Raw genomic sequence first — 18,943 nt, 5'->3', positions numbered from 1 at the left:
GCCACAGCACCACTTCTGGCTTTTTCTGCTTATGCGGTGCTGAGGAATTGAACCCAGGGCCTCATGAATGCAAGGCAAGCACTCTACCAATGAGCCACCTTCCCAGCCCCTACAATAGTATTTTTTTGGGGGGGGTCTGGTTGTGGGGCCTGAACTCTGGGCCTGGGCACTGTCCCTCAGCTCTTCAGCTCAAGGCTAGCGCTCTACCACTTGAGCCACAGTGCCACTTCTGGCTTTTTTTTTGTTTTGTTTTGTTTTGCTTATGTGGTGCTGAGGAATCGAACCCAGGGCCTCAGGCATGCAAGGCAAGTGCTCTACCACTGAGCCACCTTCCCAGCCCCCTACAATAGGATTTTTAAGAGCTGCAGTGCTTTTAATAGCCTTCATAAAGCATTTACCCCGCCTTTTGGAGTGTTGAACTTTGCCTTCCATTCCAGCTTGAGTTTTTTTTTCTCCCCTGTGACAGGAAAACATTTCCTTCTGTAACTGAGAATGCTGTCTGGATGTCACAGGAAGAAACCTCTGACGTGATCATTTCTCTTCCCCTTTTTTCTTTAGCCAAACTACAGGCATTAAAAGGAAGGTCTGAATCTGTGGCAAGGTTCCTGCCACAAAACATTGGCCACATCTAATTCCAGGTGAAAGGGCAGTATAAATTGAGGTTTTTCTGAAAACTTCAAAGGTGAGACACAGAGACAGACCTTGACTTTCAGGAAAAATTGGGGATGCTGTGTACAAAAACCTGGTTAAGGGGACAAGGAAAGTCTAGTTAGCCAGAACATGTCAGGTTTTCCAAGGGCACAGCCATTAACATGATGACTGCTTAGGACTTTATTTGGAGACTTCTGTGAGCATAGAAGGCCTACAAATAAAGAAAATAGTATTTTTTTCAGGTATGACAGCCTTTTCAGATACAAGATTCTGATCTAATAGAATCATAAGACTAACTAATGTCTTCTTTTTTCAGAATTAGAACTTCAACTTGAGCCACAGCTCTCCACTTCTGGCTTTTTGCCAGTTAATTGAAGATAAAGTCTCATGAGGACTGGGAAGGTGGCTCAGTGGTAGAGTGCTTGCCTCACATGTATGAAGCCCTGGGTTCGATTCCTCAGCACCATATAAGCAGAAAAAGCTGGAAGTTGGTGCTGTGACTTAAGTGGTAGAGCGCTAGTCTTGAGCTGAAGAGCTGAGGGACAGCGCCCAGGTCCAGAATTCAAGCTCCATGACTGCCAAAAAAAAAAGAAGAGTCTCATGAATTTTCCTGCCCATACTGGTTTCAAACTGTGACCCTCAGATCTCAGCCTCCTAAGTAGCTAGGATTATAGGTGTGTAACACCAACACCTGGCCTACCTGATGTTCTTGATATTTCTATGCTCTGTAGATTCTATCCAAACACTACCATGTATTTCATGGCAAATGCTAAAGGACTCCAATTGGCATCAGAGGGTATTTAAAATCAGAACCCACTGAGAAATACTATAGAGATAGTTGGGTACTGTGGTTTGTCCTTGTAATCCCAGCTACTTGAGATCAGGAGGATTGCAGTCTAAGGCAAAAAGTGAGAGAAACACCCATCTCAATCAGTAAGTTGGGCCAGGGTTGCATGAGCCTGTTATCCCAGCTTCTAGAAGGCAGTAGATAGGAAGATCATGATCTAAGGCTGTCCTCAGGCAAAAATGTGAGCCTATCTAAAAAATAACTAAAGCTAAAAGAGCATGGCTCAAATGTTAGAACACTTGCCTGGCAAGTACAAGGTCCTGAGTTCAAAAACCAGCATCACCAAAAATTTAAAAAAAAACATAAAAGTAGTAGTATATAACACTTGTTGAATATTTATTATCTACTTCTTTGTATTTCACAGTTATAATTTCATTTAATCCTCAGAAGAAACTTACTGAGCTAGCATAACGATTCCTCCTTTATAGACGAGACAATGGAGACTCAGAAAATGTACCAAGAATTGAAATCCAGGTTCTTACTCTACCTTTCTTTGTGTCTCAGTAAGTTTAGAAGTTAGGGACCAGAAAGAACAACAGCAACAACAAAATAAAGCTAACGTAAGGCCCAGAGAATTGCTGACAAATTTGATCCTCCTCATTCCTTCTTCATGTTTAATGTCAATTTTTATATCTTGGCTAAGAGCGTCTATCATAAAGCTATTGGCTCAAGGTTATCATCCTTCTACCCCACCCCCATCATCAGATGATTTTATTTATAGCCACGTTTAAACATGATGGGCCACACTCAGACTCGCTGTATACTGAATTTGTCATCTGAGCAAAAGTTCTTTCTCCAAGCAAATTTGCTTTGTTCATGCTCTGCTTTCCTCCTGGAATTTCTTCTTTCTCTAAAAAAAAAAAAAATGGACACAGAAGACAATATGTTGGAAATGATCGAACAACTTGGGGGGGGTGATAGGGAGAAGGAAAGTAGGAGAAAAATGAGGGAAGGGGTAACAAGTTTCACAAGAAATGTACTCATTCGAGCTGGGCGCCAATGGTTCACACCTGTAATTCTAGCTACTCAGGAGGCTGAGATCTGAGGATCATGGTTCAAAGCCAGCCAGGGCAGGAAAGTCCATGAGACTCATCTCCAATAAACAACTAGAAAACCAGAAATGGGGCTGTGGCTCAAGTGGTAGAGCACTTGCCTTGAGTTGAAGATTGCAAGGACAGTGCCCAAGCCCAGAGTTCAAGCCCCACAACCGACAAAGGAAAAAGAAAAAAAAGAAATGTATTTATTACCTTACTTATGTAACTGTAACCCCTCTATACATCACCTTGACAATTTAAAAAAATGGACAATTCTTTTTGGCTTACTTTAAAATTTTTGTTCCAAGTCTTCCTCAGCTGTTGAATTGAGTCAGTCAGATCAAACTAGCTAAGGCTAGATTAATCAAGCTGAACTTTCAAATCCATTTTGAGTGGTTCAGAGGAAGAGAAACATTCTAGACTTTTTTCTAAAGGCAAAGCTACTCTGATTAACATAGTTCTGTATAATCATGTCTGCCTTGCTTTCACGGACTGAATGCTAATAAGAGCTCCCTAGAATTCATTCCTTAAGAATTTAAGTCATGGCATCTAATTATTTGGCAGTATGTTTTAATTACATATAATTATATCTTCCCTCCATTTTGTAATGGTGGCAAGCCAAGTAATCTGCATCAAGGGAAAATAACACCTATAGTAATGCCACCAACCAAGCATCTGCCATATTTGGAAAACCTTTCTCATAATCTTAACACATAGTCAGTGTTCAATTCTTCTTAATCTGCCAAACAAGTATCACCAATTTTTTATTGTTATTGTTGCTAATCCTGGGGCTTGAACTCTGGGCCTGGGCACTGCCCTGAACTTTTGTGCTCAAGGCTAGAACTCTATCATTTGAGCTACAGCTCTACTTCTGGCTTTTTGGGGGTAGGTTTAGTGGAAATAAGAGTCTCATGGACTTCCCTTAAAACTGAGATCCTCAAATCTGACTCCTAAGTTGTTAGGATTACAGGTGTGAGCCACTGGTGCTCCACTCATGTTTCTTTTCTTCTTTTTTGGTGCCCACCCTGTGCTTGAACTCAGGGCCTGGACACTGTCCCTTAGCAACTTTTGCTCAAGTCTGGTACTCTTCCCTTGAGACACACCTCTACTTCCAGCTTTATGCTGGTTAATTGGGAATAGGACTCAAGGACTTTTCTACCTAGCCTGGCTTTGAGCAGATCTTAGCCTCCTGAGTAGTTTGGATTACAGGCATGAGTCATGGGCACCCAGCTATCAATACTATCTTCATATGTAAGGTAACTCAGGCAAAGGGAAATGACACTGACCTTGTTCCATATTTCAGTCCTTGGAAGGTCGTGGCAAGTCCCTTGGGCAAGTCCCTTCTCTTCAGAGTGTCTGTTTCTTGCACAGGTCTAGTTCTCATAAATACAGGTAATACTGAAGACTAAACTAGCAATCTGGGCATGGCTTTATAATCATGAGCACCAAGTGATAGTTTTTTTTTTTTAATTCTTTTTTTTTTTTACTGAAAGGGTGATGAGCTGGGGGTCATATACATAGGCAAGGCAATAAGTACATTTGTGGTTTTTTTTGTGGATCACTTTATTATTATTATTATTATTTTTTGTCGGTCGTGGGACTTGAACTCCCTTAGCTCTTCAGCTCAAGGTGAGTGCTCTATTACTTGAGCCACAGCGCCACTTCCATCGGTTTTCTGGTGGTTTATTGGAGATAAGAGTTTCATGAACTTTCCTGCCTACGCTGGCTTTGAACCGTGATCCTCAGATCTCAGCCTCCTGAGTAGCTAGGATGACAGGTGTGAGCCACCGACGCCCGGCATTATCATTTTTTATTATTATTATCTTTAAGTAGTTGTACAAAGAAGTTCCCATTCCACAAAACAGTATATGAACACAAGGTGTCAGACAACATTGTCACCCATCCAAGTGACAGTTTTCCCCCCCATTCATTCCGCTTACTCTTCTACTATGTGGGGATGTTAACTGCAAAACAGGACTTTCTCCAAATCTGGTAAAATATGTGGTAAATCTGAAATATAATAGATGTCAGTACTTTCTACTGGGCACACTAATGGGAGGCATGAAGGGGAAGCAGAATTGCAGTTTCCAGTCCACGGAAGCCAAGCCAGTCTGCCTTGCCAAGCAGGTTGTCTGTGATGAAGGGTAGCTGGGAGACCTGTGGATCGCGGCAATATCGTCGGATGCATCGGGAAAGCTTGGGTGTGGCAGGATTGACAGACTGAGAGTAGCCTGAGTAGAAAAGACAAGTTTATAGCCAGGGCCAGTAGCTAAAGCCTGTAATCTCTAGCTAGTCAGGAGGCTGAGCTCTGAGGATTACAATTCAGAGCCAGCTCAGACTGAAAAGTCCATGAGACTCTTATCTCCAACTATCAAAAAAAAAAAAAACCTAAAGCCGGAAGTGGAGCTGTGACTCAAGTGGTAGAGCACTAGCTGTGAGCAAATAAACTAATAAACTCAAAGGACAGTGTCCAAGCCCTGAGTTAAAGACGGAGGAGGAGGAGGAGGAGGAGGAGGAGGGGGAGGAGGAGGAGGAGGAGGAGGGGGAGGAGGAGGGGGAGGAGGAGGGGGAGGAGGAGGAGGGGGAGGAGGAGGAGGGGGAGGAGGAGGGGGAGGAGAAGAAGAAGAAGAAGAAGAAGAAGAAGAAGAAGAAGAAGAAGAAGAAGAAGAAGAAGAAGAAGAAGAAGAAGAAGAAGAAGAAGAAGAAGAAGAAGAAGAAGAAGAAGAAGAAGAAGAAGAAGAAGAAGAAGAAGAGATTAAGTTCTGGTCTTGTCTTTTATGGTCTTGTCCTTTATGGTTAAACCTCCTTTGGATATCTGGGAACATCATGATCTCTGACTCTTCCAAAAAGGGAAACACAAGCTCCACCAGAACAAGAGCCTTCATCTGTTTGGATGACCCCCTCTACCCTCCAGGCCAGGGATCTGGCACAGAGTTGGCGCTCTGCGGAGCCAACTATTTCTGTAAAGGCAGGGACAGTGTAATGTGAAAACGTTTCGCAAACCCCAAGGAGATAGTATAACCAGACTCAGGTCGGATCCGCAGGGTATCGGTGGTTACCACCATAGCACCACCTGGACAAGGGGAGGACGGGTGTGCCCTGGTCCTACAGGTTTACTCCCTAGAAAGCAGGCTGGCCCGACCCGGGGAGGGGAGCCTCCCATTCTGGGGGAAGGAGGTGGTGAGAAACTGGACTTGGAGGAAGAGTGAGCTAGGCCGTTCCCCCCCCTCCACCCCCCACGAGAGGCAAGATCGGAGACTAGAAGAAAAGGCCAAACCTCAGCCTGGCCATCGTGACCCACAAGGTGTGTGCTGAGGGAGTCAGGATTCAGGTCCACAACCTCCACCCACGGGTGACCTAATTAAGGGGTGATAAGGGAGGTCAAAGATGCGGGATCCTGCGCAATTCCAGCAGCTGATGCACTACAGAACAGTAGTGTGTGCGGGGGGGGGGGGTGTGGGGGGGTCCTCAATCCTTATTTCCTCGCTAACACAGCCAGTCTACAGAGGAGGAGCCGAGGCCTGTCCCCCAGGCTGCCGGTTTCCCAAGGGAACAGGTCGCGGGGCAGCCAGGAACACCCTCCCACACCCCCGCACACCTGCACTGCGCCTGCGCCGGCGTTCGAGGCGCGTCGAATTCCGGGATCAGCCCCCTTTTGCATTTTTTCTAGCACTGCGCATGCTCCATCTCGGGTCGGCCCCGGCCCCCTCCCTCCCCCTCCCTCGAAGGGACCACGCCCCAAAAGCGCGCAGGCTCCGGCGTCCCCTCCCCCGCCCCCCTCGATCTCAGTCAGCCAGCTACGCTGCGCCTGCGCTGTGGCCCCCCAACGTGCGTCTTTCCCGCCCCCTCCCTGCCCCTCGCGCCCGACCGCGGCCCGCTCTGCAGCTGCGCAGCTCGAGTCCCCACCTCGACTTCTCCGCTCCACACCGCCCCCTGACGCCGGCGTGTGACGTCACCACGCCGGGCGGCCGCCATTACAGAGAGCCAAGCTCCGGAGCTAGGGCGAACGGAGGAGGAGGCACAGCGGCCGGCGGCCGAGCATTGCGGAGAGAGCCGGCGGGGGTTAGCGTCAGCGCCCAGCAGTCGCCAGGCCCACCCCCCCCCCAGAAGGTACCCCGGGAACCGGCGGCGGCGTGTGCGTGTGGCCCGTGTGCGGGCGGCGGCGCGGGAGCAGCGCGGAGCGGCAGCCGGTTCGGGCGTGTGGCATCATGGACGAGAAGGTGTTCACCAAGGAGCTGGACCAGTGGATCGAACAGCTGAACGAGTGCAAGCAGCTGTCCGAGTCCCAGGTCAAGAGTCTCTGTGAGAAGGTGAGGCGCTGCCGGGGGTTGGCGGGAGGCGCTGTGGGCCGGGGCCGCCGGGGAGGGAACCGTGAGGCGGGTGCAATATGGCGGAGCCGCCGGCCCGGGCCTACCCCCCCCCCCCTCGCCCGGAGCCTGACTGACCGGCGCCGGGCCCGGCCCGTCGCGGCTCCCGAGCGACCCGGCGCCCCCTGCCTTCCGCGCGCGGATTGGTTGTCGCCGCCACCGCCGCCTAAAATGGCGCCTTTCTCGCCCGACTCCGGGGCTTTCGGAGCCTCCCGGGATGGCGCCGGGCGGGGCGGATGAGGAGTCCCAGAGCCTGTGGGGTGGTGGGGGAGGTCCCAGGTTTGGGGAGAGGGGTTTCTGAGAACCGGATCCGCGGATCCCCCGTGTTCGGACGCCCGGGAACGGGTATTGGGGGGGGGAACCCCGTGTCTCGAGGGTGGTAGGGTAGGCAAAAAGGGGTTTGTGTTACTCAGGCCTACTCCTCGAGATACGAGGCTGCCCCGTGGGGTCCCCCCCCTCCCCAAAGGGCAGGTGGTTCATCCAGATTCCAGGTCCTGTGGTAAAAAGGTCACCCCAAGCTTTCTTGCCCACCTTTTAAGTGTCTGGTGGTTACACTCACCAAAAGCTGTCCTCTTCGGAGCCCTGTGTAAGGGCTTTTAGTCTGTTGTAAGCATAATGAAAAGATACGGTTAACCTAATCATGTTTTTCTTTAAACGAAGGTCATGGTGGTAGTTATAAAGGAAGAGTAACTTTATTTTTCATAGTTGGAAGAAATGGAGGATTTGGTGAGTCATACTACAGAAGGAGCTTTTGGATTGGAAATCAAGTGTTTAATCTGTGATTTACAATGCTGACTCAAAGTGGGTAGTGTGAAACCCTTCTCTGAGCTTAACATACTTGGCATTTTGCCATTATTATTTTTTTTTTTGTATGAGCCACACACTTGGAAGAGTGTCAAGCTTTGTATCCTCGCTCTTTGTTGGAAAAGTGACTTGATTGTGTTTTTGTGGCTGCTAGTAGTGTAATAATCGGTCTTTCTAAACTCGAGGCATTGTGCTGAATGTTTAATGTCTTCACAGATAACCCAGAATGGGTTGTTCCAATCCATCTAATAAAACTGAGCTCTACATTAACCTGAGCCTGTTTGTATTTCCCTAGATGTTGGGGAAGCACACTATTTAGCTGTCAGCTGTGTTGTAGTGTTAAAAGCTTTGTAACTTAATTTTCTAAATATCTAAAATGTTCATCTCCGTGAACAACTTAGCTTCCTTTTGTACAATTAACTAGCATTTTATTTTAGTGCAGAATTGGAAGAATATTCGTATTTCGTATTAATGTTGAGTTTTTGCTCTTTTCACTAGTGGAAATGACTGCCCACTAGCCTGTGGTTTAATGTGGTAATTAGGTTAAGAAGTTTACTAGGTACTCAAGATAATGCTTTTGTAGAAACTGCCAGAGACAATTGGAATTTAAGGGGGATTTAGATTGTTTTATCCCAGGACTGCACAAAATCCTGTTACTAGTTTGAGGAAGTTGAAATTTAATAGTAGCAATGTATTGAATCTTCTATGTTTTTTTAAATTTTTATTTTTTTGTCGGTTTTGGAGCCTGAACTCTGGGCTTGGGCGCTGTCCCTCAGCTCTTCAATTCAAGGCTAGCTCTCTACCACTTGAGCCACAGCACCACTTCTGGCTTTTTCTGCTTATGTGGTGCTGAGGAATTGAACCCAGGACCTCATGCATGCAAGGCAGGCACTCTACCACAGAGCCATCTTCCCAGCCCGAATTTCCTATTTATTGACCTTTAATTCTCTCTCTCCCTCTCAAATGAGGTGGTTAAAGGTTTAGAAATAGCTCCTTAGGATCAGGGAGCGTGTGTGTCTGTGTCTGTAGCTCTTGTCCAGTTCCCCAGTACTGCTTTAAAAAAAAAAAAAGGTGGGGAGAGATGAAGAAATAGGCCATTAAAAATTACTCAATGTAGCTAGAATTGATGGCTCATGCCTGTAATCCTAGCTACTCAAAGAGGCTGAGATCCGAGGATCGAAGTTTGAGGCCAACCAGGACAGGGAAATATGTGAAATTCTATCTCCAGTTTACCAGCAAAAAGCCAGAATTAGAGGGATGGCTCCAGTGATAAAGCCCTTGCCTTGAGCTTAGGGAGGACATTGCACAATTGCTGAGCTCAAGCCCCAGGAATGGGAAGGGCACATGCAAGTTACACTATGCTACCAGATCTCAATTTTTAGGTACTATAAATGGCCATTTATACTGACATTTAGGCTTCAGTGGTTTATTTGAGCGGTTACCTAGATCTACTAGTTATTTGTAAATAAAAACATTGAAAAAAAGATATGATTGAAAGACTACAAACTGAACAGCTAGTTAGACTTGGACATTAGTCCTTTCTGTTCCTTAGTGAATAATTGTGACTAACTTTGGGGCAGCCACTTCACTTGACCATTTTGACTATAAACTAGAGTTTAAAAGAAAAAATAAAAAAACTCTGAAAGCCAGGATTGGTGATGAAATCTCAGCACTAAGAAGGTTGAGGCAGAGGGATCCTTCATGAGTTCAAGGTCAACCTAGGCTAAATGATGAGACTCTGGTACTCAGGGGTAATTTCTGCAATTACAGTAGTTTATATTTAGATGCTGAATATGTCTTGATTGTCCATGGTTGCCTACTCTTACCAAAGTAATGAAAAGACAACAATGAATAATTATATGTGTTCTCATATGGAGCTTTGAATCTCGTTTGAAAGACAAGCTTGGTGTGATAATGAGTATGCGTGGAGATGGACTATGGAAGATTCATTTTGGAGACTGTATAAGATAGTGTTAGATGCTAAGGTGGAGGAATGGTGGCTGAATCTTACTAGAGCCAGGGTACATTGTTTTCAGTTTTTGTAAAACTAGGATGTAATGAAGTTCACCTTTAAGTCTCTGTTTCTCTCTGTCCAGATTTTAGTTCTGAGCCAGAAAATGAAATAATACAGAGAAGTTTTCGTGAAATGTAAAATAGTTTTTTGTTTTGTTTTGGTAATTCGTGGGATGCATGACTTTTATTATTTTGGTCAGTCATGGGGCTTGAACTCTGGGCCTGAGCACTGTCAGTGAGCTCTTCAGCTCAAGGAGAGGCTCCACCACTTGAGCCTCAGCACCACTTAGGTTTTCTGGTGGTTCATTGGAGATAAGAGTCTTACAAACTTTCCTGCCCTGGCTGGCTTTGAACTGTGATCCTCAGATCTCAGCCTCCTAAGTAGCTAGGATTACAGACATGAGTCACCTGCACCCAGCTCAGTGTTTTGTATAAGTTCGTCTAGTAAAACATAAGTTTGTGCTTTGGGGGTGTTTTTGGGACATGGTTTCTTTGTAACTCAGGCTAACTTACAACTCTTAATCATCCTGCCTCAGCTTCCTAGGTGCTGGGATTACAGGTGTGCACCATCAGTTGTATCTGGCGTGAACAGTAATTTCAAAAATGCTGAGTTAGTTTTTTTCATTAATCTAATAATCTTTAAAAACACTTGTTAGGGATAATTTAGTAATTTTTTATAAGAAAGAATGATAATATAAAGGTCTTCTATATGCAGATACTGGTCTCAATGAAATGCAAGTTAAGGGGGCTGGGAAGGTGGCTCAGTGGTAGAGCACTTGCCTTGCATCCATGAGGCCCTGGGTTCGATTCCTCAGCGCCACATAAGCAAAAAGAAAAGCCAGAGGTGTCGCTGTGGCTCAAGTGGTAGAGCGCTAGCCTTGAGCTGAAGAGCTGAGGAACAGCGCCCAGGCCCAGAGTTCAGGCCCCACAACCGGACCCCCCCCAAAAAAAAAAAAGAAAGAAAGAAAGAAATGCAAGTTAAATAGTAAAAGATAGGAATATGGTATAGGAATATATCAGAAGAGGTCATAGTGACCAAAACTTCCTGAGAATGCTGAGTGCCTGTGGCTTACATCTGTAATCCTAGCTACTCAGGAGGCTGAGATCTGAGGATAATGGTTCAAAGCCAGCCCGGGCAGGAAAGTCTGTGAGACACTCTTATCTCCAATTATCCACCAAAAAGCCAGAAGCAGAGCTGTCGCTCAATTGGTAGAGCACTCACCTTGAGCTGAAGAGCTGAGGGACAGCCCCCAAGCCCCAGAGTTCAAGTCCCACAACCAACAAAAACAAAAAGGAAAACAACTTCCTGAGATCATTATTGTATTTCACTGGCAATTAAGTGTTAGATGTTCAAAATGGAGAAAACCCAAGCATATACTCATATAAAAGGATGTATACACAGTTTTTATGTTCCTGACCAGTTAAAAAAAGATTTATTAAGGGATATGATTAAAGTTTGCATCAAATCCAAGTTTGGAGAGTCATAATGCATTGCTTAAATTTTTTAGTTAACAGTAACATACTACATCTATATAATTGGCCAGGTATATTTGCATCTACAAATTGGAAGAAGTAAATACCATCAAGTGGCTTTTGCCTTAACTACAGAAAACATCTGTTAAATGACTTAAGCAGTGACTTGTTTGATTTTTGGCTTTGTGCTTTAAGGTCTTAGCAAACATGAGAATGTTGTTTCTTTTTTCTTTTTTTCTTTCCAAAAGAGTTCATTACCTAACTAGGCATGCAGTTTTCCAATGCTCTAGAATCACTATAAATAAAATGTAGTCAATAAGGCTTCATTTAGTTTTAGCATTTGTTACATGCATCTAAAAAAAGCAGAGTGCTTCTTTCTAATTAGCTGAACTGAAAATTATTTGAGCAAGATTAAGTTTTTACCTGAAGTGAGTAAAACATTTGTGATCGTGTATGTATGTTTAATTTAAAAGGCTTGTTTGACTTACACCCATAAAAATAATTTGGATATTGGGAGTAAATAGGTGGGAAACATGTTACAGAATATTTTCATCATGTTTCACAGAGTTACTGTTTTGGTTATAGATGTAAAATAAACACTCAGCTAAAATAAAATGACTTTGCCATAGGAGCTAAAATTGAGATTTGCCTAGGTTATGAATTCTAATCCCAGTGTTTTGGTCTTGCTTAGCAGATCTGCTGTCTTTTCTGAAGTAGTAGTAATAATGTAAGGTGCAGATAAGTTGGGGAAAGACTGAGTGGTAGAATCATCAGTTCTGTTAAGTGAAGCAGTTATTATTGACTGAAGACGTCCATTCATATCTTATTATCCAACTTTCTTGGATAACAGTAATTATTTTTGCATTTTAGTTGTGACCAAACTACTTTTGGCCTTCATATAGGATTGGTGAAATGAAAATCCTAGGTCATTTTTCTGTCTCTTCTAGGATATTATAAATCATGTCCCAGAGACTGAGCTATAAAATGCTCTATTAAAGTATAATTGATTTTATAATATTGTTATTGAGCTTATAAAATGTCTTTCTTTATATCCTCATAGCTTCCAGAGTCAAATGTTCATGTGTGTGAAGGGTATGTTTGCTCTTTTCCCAAGCAAGAAGGCAGTTCTATATCTTGCTCAAGGCTAGCACTCTACCAGTTACTTGAGCCACAGTACCACTTCTGGCTTTTTCTGTTTGAGCAAGATTGAGTTCTTACTTGCAGTGAGTAAAACATCTGTGAGTGTATATGTATATTTAATTTAAAAGGCTTGTTTAGCTCATATCCATAGAAATAATTTGCATATTGGGAGTAAATATGTGGGAAGTATATGTTAAAGGAATCAAACCCAGGGCTTCATGCATACTAGGCAAGCACTCTACCACTAAGCCACAACCCAGGCCCTGTGGTTTTGTTTTTTTGGTTGGTCATGGGGCTTGAACTGAGGGCCTCGGTGCTGTCTCTGGGCTCTTTTGCTTAAGGTGCTAGCACAGTAGTACCACATTGAGTTTTTGGGTGGTTAATTGGAGATCAGAGGCTAATGAACCTTCCTGCCTAGACTGGCTTTGAACTGCGATCCTCAGATTTCAGCCTCCTGAGTAGCTAGGGTATGAGCCACCACACCTGGCTTGTTAACTGTTTTAACACCGCAAATGTTTTCCCTTTCTCATTGTAAGTCCCATTTGTCAGTATCCTTAGAAGGTTAGTGGTAACCTTAGTAGATTACTATCCTTGGAGTAGGTAGATGTGCAAGGAAAACCAGGAACCAGTGAGTTTGGGTTGAGGTGCAGTGCTGAGGTCTTTCTGAAGGTGCTGAGGAAAAACCACGTGAGATAGTAAACCCCTCACTGTTCTACTTTGATTTATTTCTCTCATTTTAACTTTTTCTTTATTTTTTCATTCCTATCCTTGTTTAAAGTACTCTCATACCCAAGCAAGAACTGAATTGGTCTGGTACTAGGAAAGGGGAAGGTTTTTGTTTGTTTTTGCCAGTCCTGGGGCTTGAACTTAGGGTCTGGTCACTGTCTCTGAGCCTCTTTTGCTCAAGCCACATTTCTAGCCCTAGAATATGTTCTATCAAGAGTTAACTACAGGGCTGGGTATAATGCAGGCTTCAGCAGGAGGACTGAGAATCCCAGGCCAGTCTAGCTCCATAGTGATACCGTGGTCTTATGAAACAGAAAACAAAACAGAACAAAGAATTAACTACAGTGGCCAACCTAATTAATCTGACACTACAATTAATTGTAGAAGAAAAAAAACAACCCAAAGAAACAAATTTTTATATAGACGAAAGCTAATAATGAACCAATATATACATAATATATATTACATAATATATAATATGTAGTGTGTGTATAGAGGGAGGAGGGCCTTAATACTGAATTCTAAAAATATGTGTACCCTGTCATATGGTTAATAGTATCACTGATAAGTTCATATATAATCTTTGTGAACTAAACTTTGCATGTCTTGTAGCCATGTAAAATGTTTGTCTTGCAGGGTCAGTCTAGCACAAGAGTGAAAATTACCATGTGTAGTAGAAACCACAAGAGCTAAGGCACAGTTGGAGAAAGAGCACAGGAGCAACAGACTATAGCTAGTATACTTTAAGAAAAATACCCAGATTTGAAAACATACATCTCTTACTGCCATGTTCATTCATTCCAACATACAGTCCCAATAATATATAAACAGGTAATAAAATTGCCTTATGAAAAAGCTGAACAATTACTTCCATGTTGTCTTCCACCAATTTTCCAGACGCTACCTTTTATCCATTAACTGGCAGTTGGAAACCTCCTTTTAGCTTATTCTACAGCTAGGCAAAAAGAAAAGTGACTCTAAAACAACAATAGGGCTGAGAATGTGGCTTAGTGGTAGAGTGCATGAAGCCCTAGGTTCGGTTCCTCAGTACCACATACACAGAAAAAGCTGGAAGTGGCACTGTGGCTCAAGTGGTGGTGCTACCCTTGAGCAAAAGAAGCTCAGATCTTGAGTTCAAGCCCCAGGACTGGCAAAAAAAAAAAAAAGAAAAGAAAATATCCTAGAATGTTTGTGCAGGTGGTGACCAGATAGCTTTGAGCTTGCCTTGCATGCCTGAGGCCCTGGGTTCGATTCCTCAGCACCACATAAGCAAAAAGAAAAAGCCGGAAGTGGCACTGTGGCTCAAGTGGTAGAGTGCTAGCCTTGAGCTGAAGAACTGAGGGACAGCGCCCAGACCCAGAGTTCAGACCCCATGACCGGACCCCAAAAAAAAGAAGTGCTTTAGAATGGAGCCTTAAGGACTAGTTAGGGTATGTTATCCACATGGTAGGAAGAAACAGACCTAGGGTGTGGATGAATTTTTTTCATGATAGTTAACATGGTGAGAATATTGATACAATTACAAATATTGCAAAGATTTCAGTCTTTTTTTTTTTGTCGGTCGTGGGGCTTGAACTCTGGGCCTGGGTGCTGTCCCTCAGCTCTTCAGCTCAAGGCGAGCATTCTACCACTACAGCGCCACTTCTGGTTTTCTAGTGGTTTATTGGAGATAGGAGTCTCACGGTCTTTCCTGCCCAGGCTGGCTTTGAACCGAGATCCTCAGATCTCAGCCTCTTGAGTAGCTAGGATTACAGGCGTGAGCCACTGGCGCCTGGCTTTTTTTTTTTTTTTGGTCGGTTGTGGGGCTTGAACTCTGAGCCTGGGCACTGTCTCCGAACTCTTCAGCTTTACCATTTGAGCCACAGCGCCACTTCAAGCTTTCAGTCTCTTAGATTCTTTTCTGTATGGGAACAGTAATCAATGATTAACTCATGCACATATATGTAAAAAAATAAGGTGAATTTTGTAGTATAAGACATTTTTTATTGAATGCTTATTCCTTTTGGATAGAGGCAAAAATAGAAAAGAATGAATCCCATAGTTACATTGAATACAATTTTGTTTATTTACAAATTCCGTTGTAATTTTTGCCCAAGCCTTTCTGTACTTAGAATCCTTGTAACAGTGAGTGACAGGCACATACCATCATGCCCAGCTTTTTTTTTTTTTTTTTTTTTTTTGGGTCCGGTCGTGAGGCCTGAACTCTGGGCCTGGGCGCTGTCCCTCAGCTCTTCAGCTCAAGGCTAGCGCTCTACCACTTGAGCCACAACGCCACTTCCGGCTTTTTTCTTTTTGCTTATGTGGTGCTGGGAATCGAACCCAGGGCCTCATGCATACAAGGCAAGCTCTCTACCACTGAGCCACCTTCCCAGCCCATGTCCAGCTTTTATTGGTACAGATGGGATCTTTGAGATTCTTGCTCACGCTAACTGTGAACTTTGAATTTTAGTCTTGCCAATCTCTGCTCCGAAGAAGCTGGGATTATAGCTCTCAGCTGCTGTACCTGGACTCGATTTTGAAGTACATATGAAACAACAAAAAAGGTCATGTTCTTTTACTCTTTTTTTTTTTTTAAACTAGGGCTGAGAACCGAACCCAGGGCCTTGGGCACGCCAGGCGGGCGCCCTTCCGCTGGGCTAAACCCCCAGCCCGTTCTTTTACTCTTAACATTTTATTTTAGTGGGTTTTTTCCCCTAGTCTTCTTTAATTCAGGTGTTTTGCTTTGTTTTGTTTTCCTTTGCCTAGTTTGGAACTCAAGGCTTCACATTTTTCTCAGCTTCCTTGCTGGGCTGGTGCTCTACCACTTGAGCCATTCTTGTAGTTTCACTTTTGGCTAGTTATTTTGGAGATAAAATCTTACCAGAGTTTTTTTCTACCATATATTGTACAAAGGTGTGGTTTTTTAATTTTTATTTATTTATTTATTGTTAAATCGGTTGTGGGGCCTGAACTCTGGGCCTGGACGCTGTCCCTCAGCTCTTCAGCTCAAGGCTAGCGCTCTACCACTTGAGCCACAGTGCCACTTCTGGCTTTTTTTTCTTTTTGCTTATGTGGTGCTGAGGAATCGAACCCAGGGCCTCAGGCATGCAAGGCAAGAGCTCTACCACTGAGCTGCCTTCCCAGCCCCAAGGTGTGGTTTTTAAATTGTGATACTTTCATATATGCATATATAATGTACTTTGCCCTTAAAAATCTTGGCATGGATGATTTATTAGCTTGCCTTTATTTTAAGAGTGCTCAGGCTGGGAAGGTGGCTCAGTGGTAGAGCACTTGTCTTGCATGCCTGAGGCCCTGGGTTCGATTCCTCAGCACCACATAAGCAAAAAGAAAAAAGCCGGAAGTGGTGCTGTGGCTCAAGTGGTAGAGTGCTAGCCTTAGCTGAAGAGCTGAGGGACAGCGCCCAGGCCCAGAGTTCAGGCCCCACGACCGGACCCAAAAAAAAAAAAAAAAAAAAAGAGTGTTCAGTCCACATTTAGTGCCCAGGGAGATCCTGCCCTGCCTCAAAACAAACAAAAAGCTTTGCAGGTAAACATCTCCAGATAAGTTCTTTGATAATTTGTTTCTGATCAAATTAGCTGTTAAATGTAGTGAATTTTCTGCATAAGTTGGCTTTGAACTTTGATCTTCTAGAATAGCTAGTACTATAGGCATGAACTGTCAGCACTTGGCTCACAGCTATTCATTAGCATATACTGGGAGTTAAAATCATGTGTTAATTTCATTTTTTTTTTTTTTGGGTCCGGTCGTGGGGACTGAACTCTGGGCCTGGGTGCTGTCCCTCAGCTCTTCAGCTCAAGGCTAGCGCTCTACCACTTGAGCCACAGTGCCACTTCCGGCTTTTTTCTTTTTACTTATATGGTGCTGAGGAATCAAACCCAGGGCCTCAGGCATGTAAGGCAAGCTCTCTACCTCTGGGCCTGGGCACTGTCCCTCAGCTCTTCAGCTCAAGGCTAGCACTCTACCACTTGAGCCACAGCACCACTTCCGGCTTTTCTTTTTGCTTATGGGGTGCTGAGGAATCGAACCCAGGGCCTCAGGCATGCAAGGCAAGTGCCACCTTCCCAGCCCCTCATGTGTTAATTTCAGAGAAACTTGGTAATGGACCTAATGATGTTTGCTTTTCTTTTTATTTGCTGGTCCTTGGCCTTGAACTCAGAGCTCTACCTGAGCTTTTGTGCTCAAGGCTATTGCTCTACCACTTGAACCACAGTTCCATTTCCAGCTTTTAAAATTGTCAAAGGTTTTCTTGCCTGGGTGAACAGTAATTTTCAGTTCTCAGCCTCCTGGGTAGCCAAGATTTACACGCATGAGCCTAGCTAATGTTTGCTTTTTAAAACTGGATAAGCCTAGGAAAATTGAAATTACCTTCAAGAGAAAATGTTCTTTTTTTTAAAAAAAAACTTTATTGGGATTAGGTGGTTACATAAATTGCACATATTTCACAGTATTGTGGGATAATGAAACTTAGTTAAAAGTCACAAACACATTTTAACCTTCGCAAGGCACATTGTCATTATCATGGTGTATAAAATTTGTGAATGCTATGAGCTTTGACAATACTCTTATTTCTTCTACATCAGGTGATATTTACATTTCTTTCCTTTTGCTTAGTATAAGCTGTTCCCTCTTTCCCTCCCTCCCACCACTGCCTTTGAGTTGCTTAGTTCATTTTCATTAGTGTCCGGTGCAGCACTTTTCCTGTTTCCCTCTGATTCTGTGTCCTCCTCCTAGCTTCCCCCAGTTGCGCACATATAGATACCATATATGTGGTCAAGAACATGGAGTCAGGGCTGGGAAGGTGGCTCAGTGGTAGAACGCTTGCCTTGCATGCCTGAGGCCCTGGGTTCGATTCCTCAGCACCACATAAGCAAAAAGAAAAAAGCCGGAAGTGGCGCTGTGGCTCAAGTGGTAGAGCGCTAGCCTTGAGCTGAAGAGCTGAGGGACAGCGCCCAGGCCCAGAGTTCAGGCCCCACGACCGGACCCCCAAAAAAAAAAAAAAAACATGGAGTCATTTAGCAGTGATACAACAAAATGCGTGGAAGTCCTTTGTTTCTCCAGTCCTGTTTACTTTGTCATATCTCCTTGCATTTTGGCTTTAGCATCCACATATCAGGAAGTCTATGTGCCATTTGTCTCTTTGCTCTTGGCTTACCTAGCTCAAAATGATTTGTTCTAGTTCCATACATTACCCTGCAAATGCCATTATTTTGTCCTTTCTAATGGCTATGTAATATTCCATTGTATATAGGTACCAGAGTTTTTGGATCCATACATCTGTAGTGGGACATCTGGATTGTTTCCAGCGTCTTAGCTATTGTGAACAGTGCTCCAGTGAACATAGGGGTTGCATGTGTCCTTGTATCCTGGTTCCTGTTGCTTAGGGTAGATGCCTAGGAGTGGTATGTCTGGGTCATAGGGGAGGTCTATATTTAGCTTTCTGAGGTACCTCCAGACTGCTTTCCAAAGTGGTTGTATTAGTGTACGTTCCCACATCTGCATTGTAGGGTTCCTCTTTCTCAGCATCCCCTCCAGCATTTGTCATTGGCTGAGTTTAGGATGTAGGCCATTCTGACTGGGATAAGGTAGTATTTCAGTGTTTTTATTTGCATTTTCTTTGCAGCAAGGGATTATGAACATTTTCTCATGTGTTTCTTTGCCTTTTTTTTTTCTTTTTTCTTTTCTTTTTTTTTTGCCAGTCATGGGGCCCAAGCTCTGGACCTGGGCGCTGTCCCTCAGCTCTTCAGCTCAAAGCTAGCACTCTACCACTTGAGCCACAGCACCACTTCTGGCTTTTTCTGCTTATGTGGTGCTAAGGAATCGAACTCTCAGGGCCTCATGCATGCAAGGCAAGCCCTCTACCACTGAGTCACTTTCCCAGCCCCGCCTTT

At 44.1% G+C, this 18,943-nt stretch overlaps 1 protein-coding gene across 1 annotated transcript in view; it reads left to right on the top strand.

Annotated features, from left to right (window-relative positions):
* Nucleotides 1-6,487: 6,487 nt before the first annotated feature.
* Ppp2ca (protein phosphatase 2 catalytic subunit alpha) overlaps nt 6,488-18,943 on the top strand; it is a 29,232-nt gene continuing 16,776 nt past the window's right edge. Inside the window, exon 1 of the mRNA XM_069993764.1 lies at nt 6,488-6,842. Coding sequence (XP_069849865.1) covers nt 6,741-6,842 — 102 coding nt within the window. The 5' untranslated portion in view covers nt 6,488-6,740. The remainder of the gene's footprint in view (nt 6,843-18,943) is intronic.

The sequence above is a fragment of the Dipodomys merriami genome, unplaced genomic scaffold (genome assembly GCF_024711535.1).
Source record: "Dipodomys merriami isolate MVZ:Mamm:240054 unplaced genomic scaffold, mDipMer1.0.p SCAF_44, whole genome shotgun sequence".
Lineage (NCBI taxonomy): Eukaryota > Metazoa > Chordata > Mammalia > Rodentia > Heteromyidae > Dipodomys > Dipodomys merriami.
Note: the sequence above shows the minus strand (reverse complement) of the source record. Positions and strands in the feature narration are given on the sequence as shown.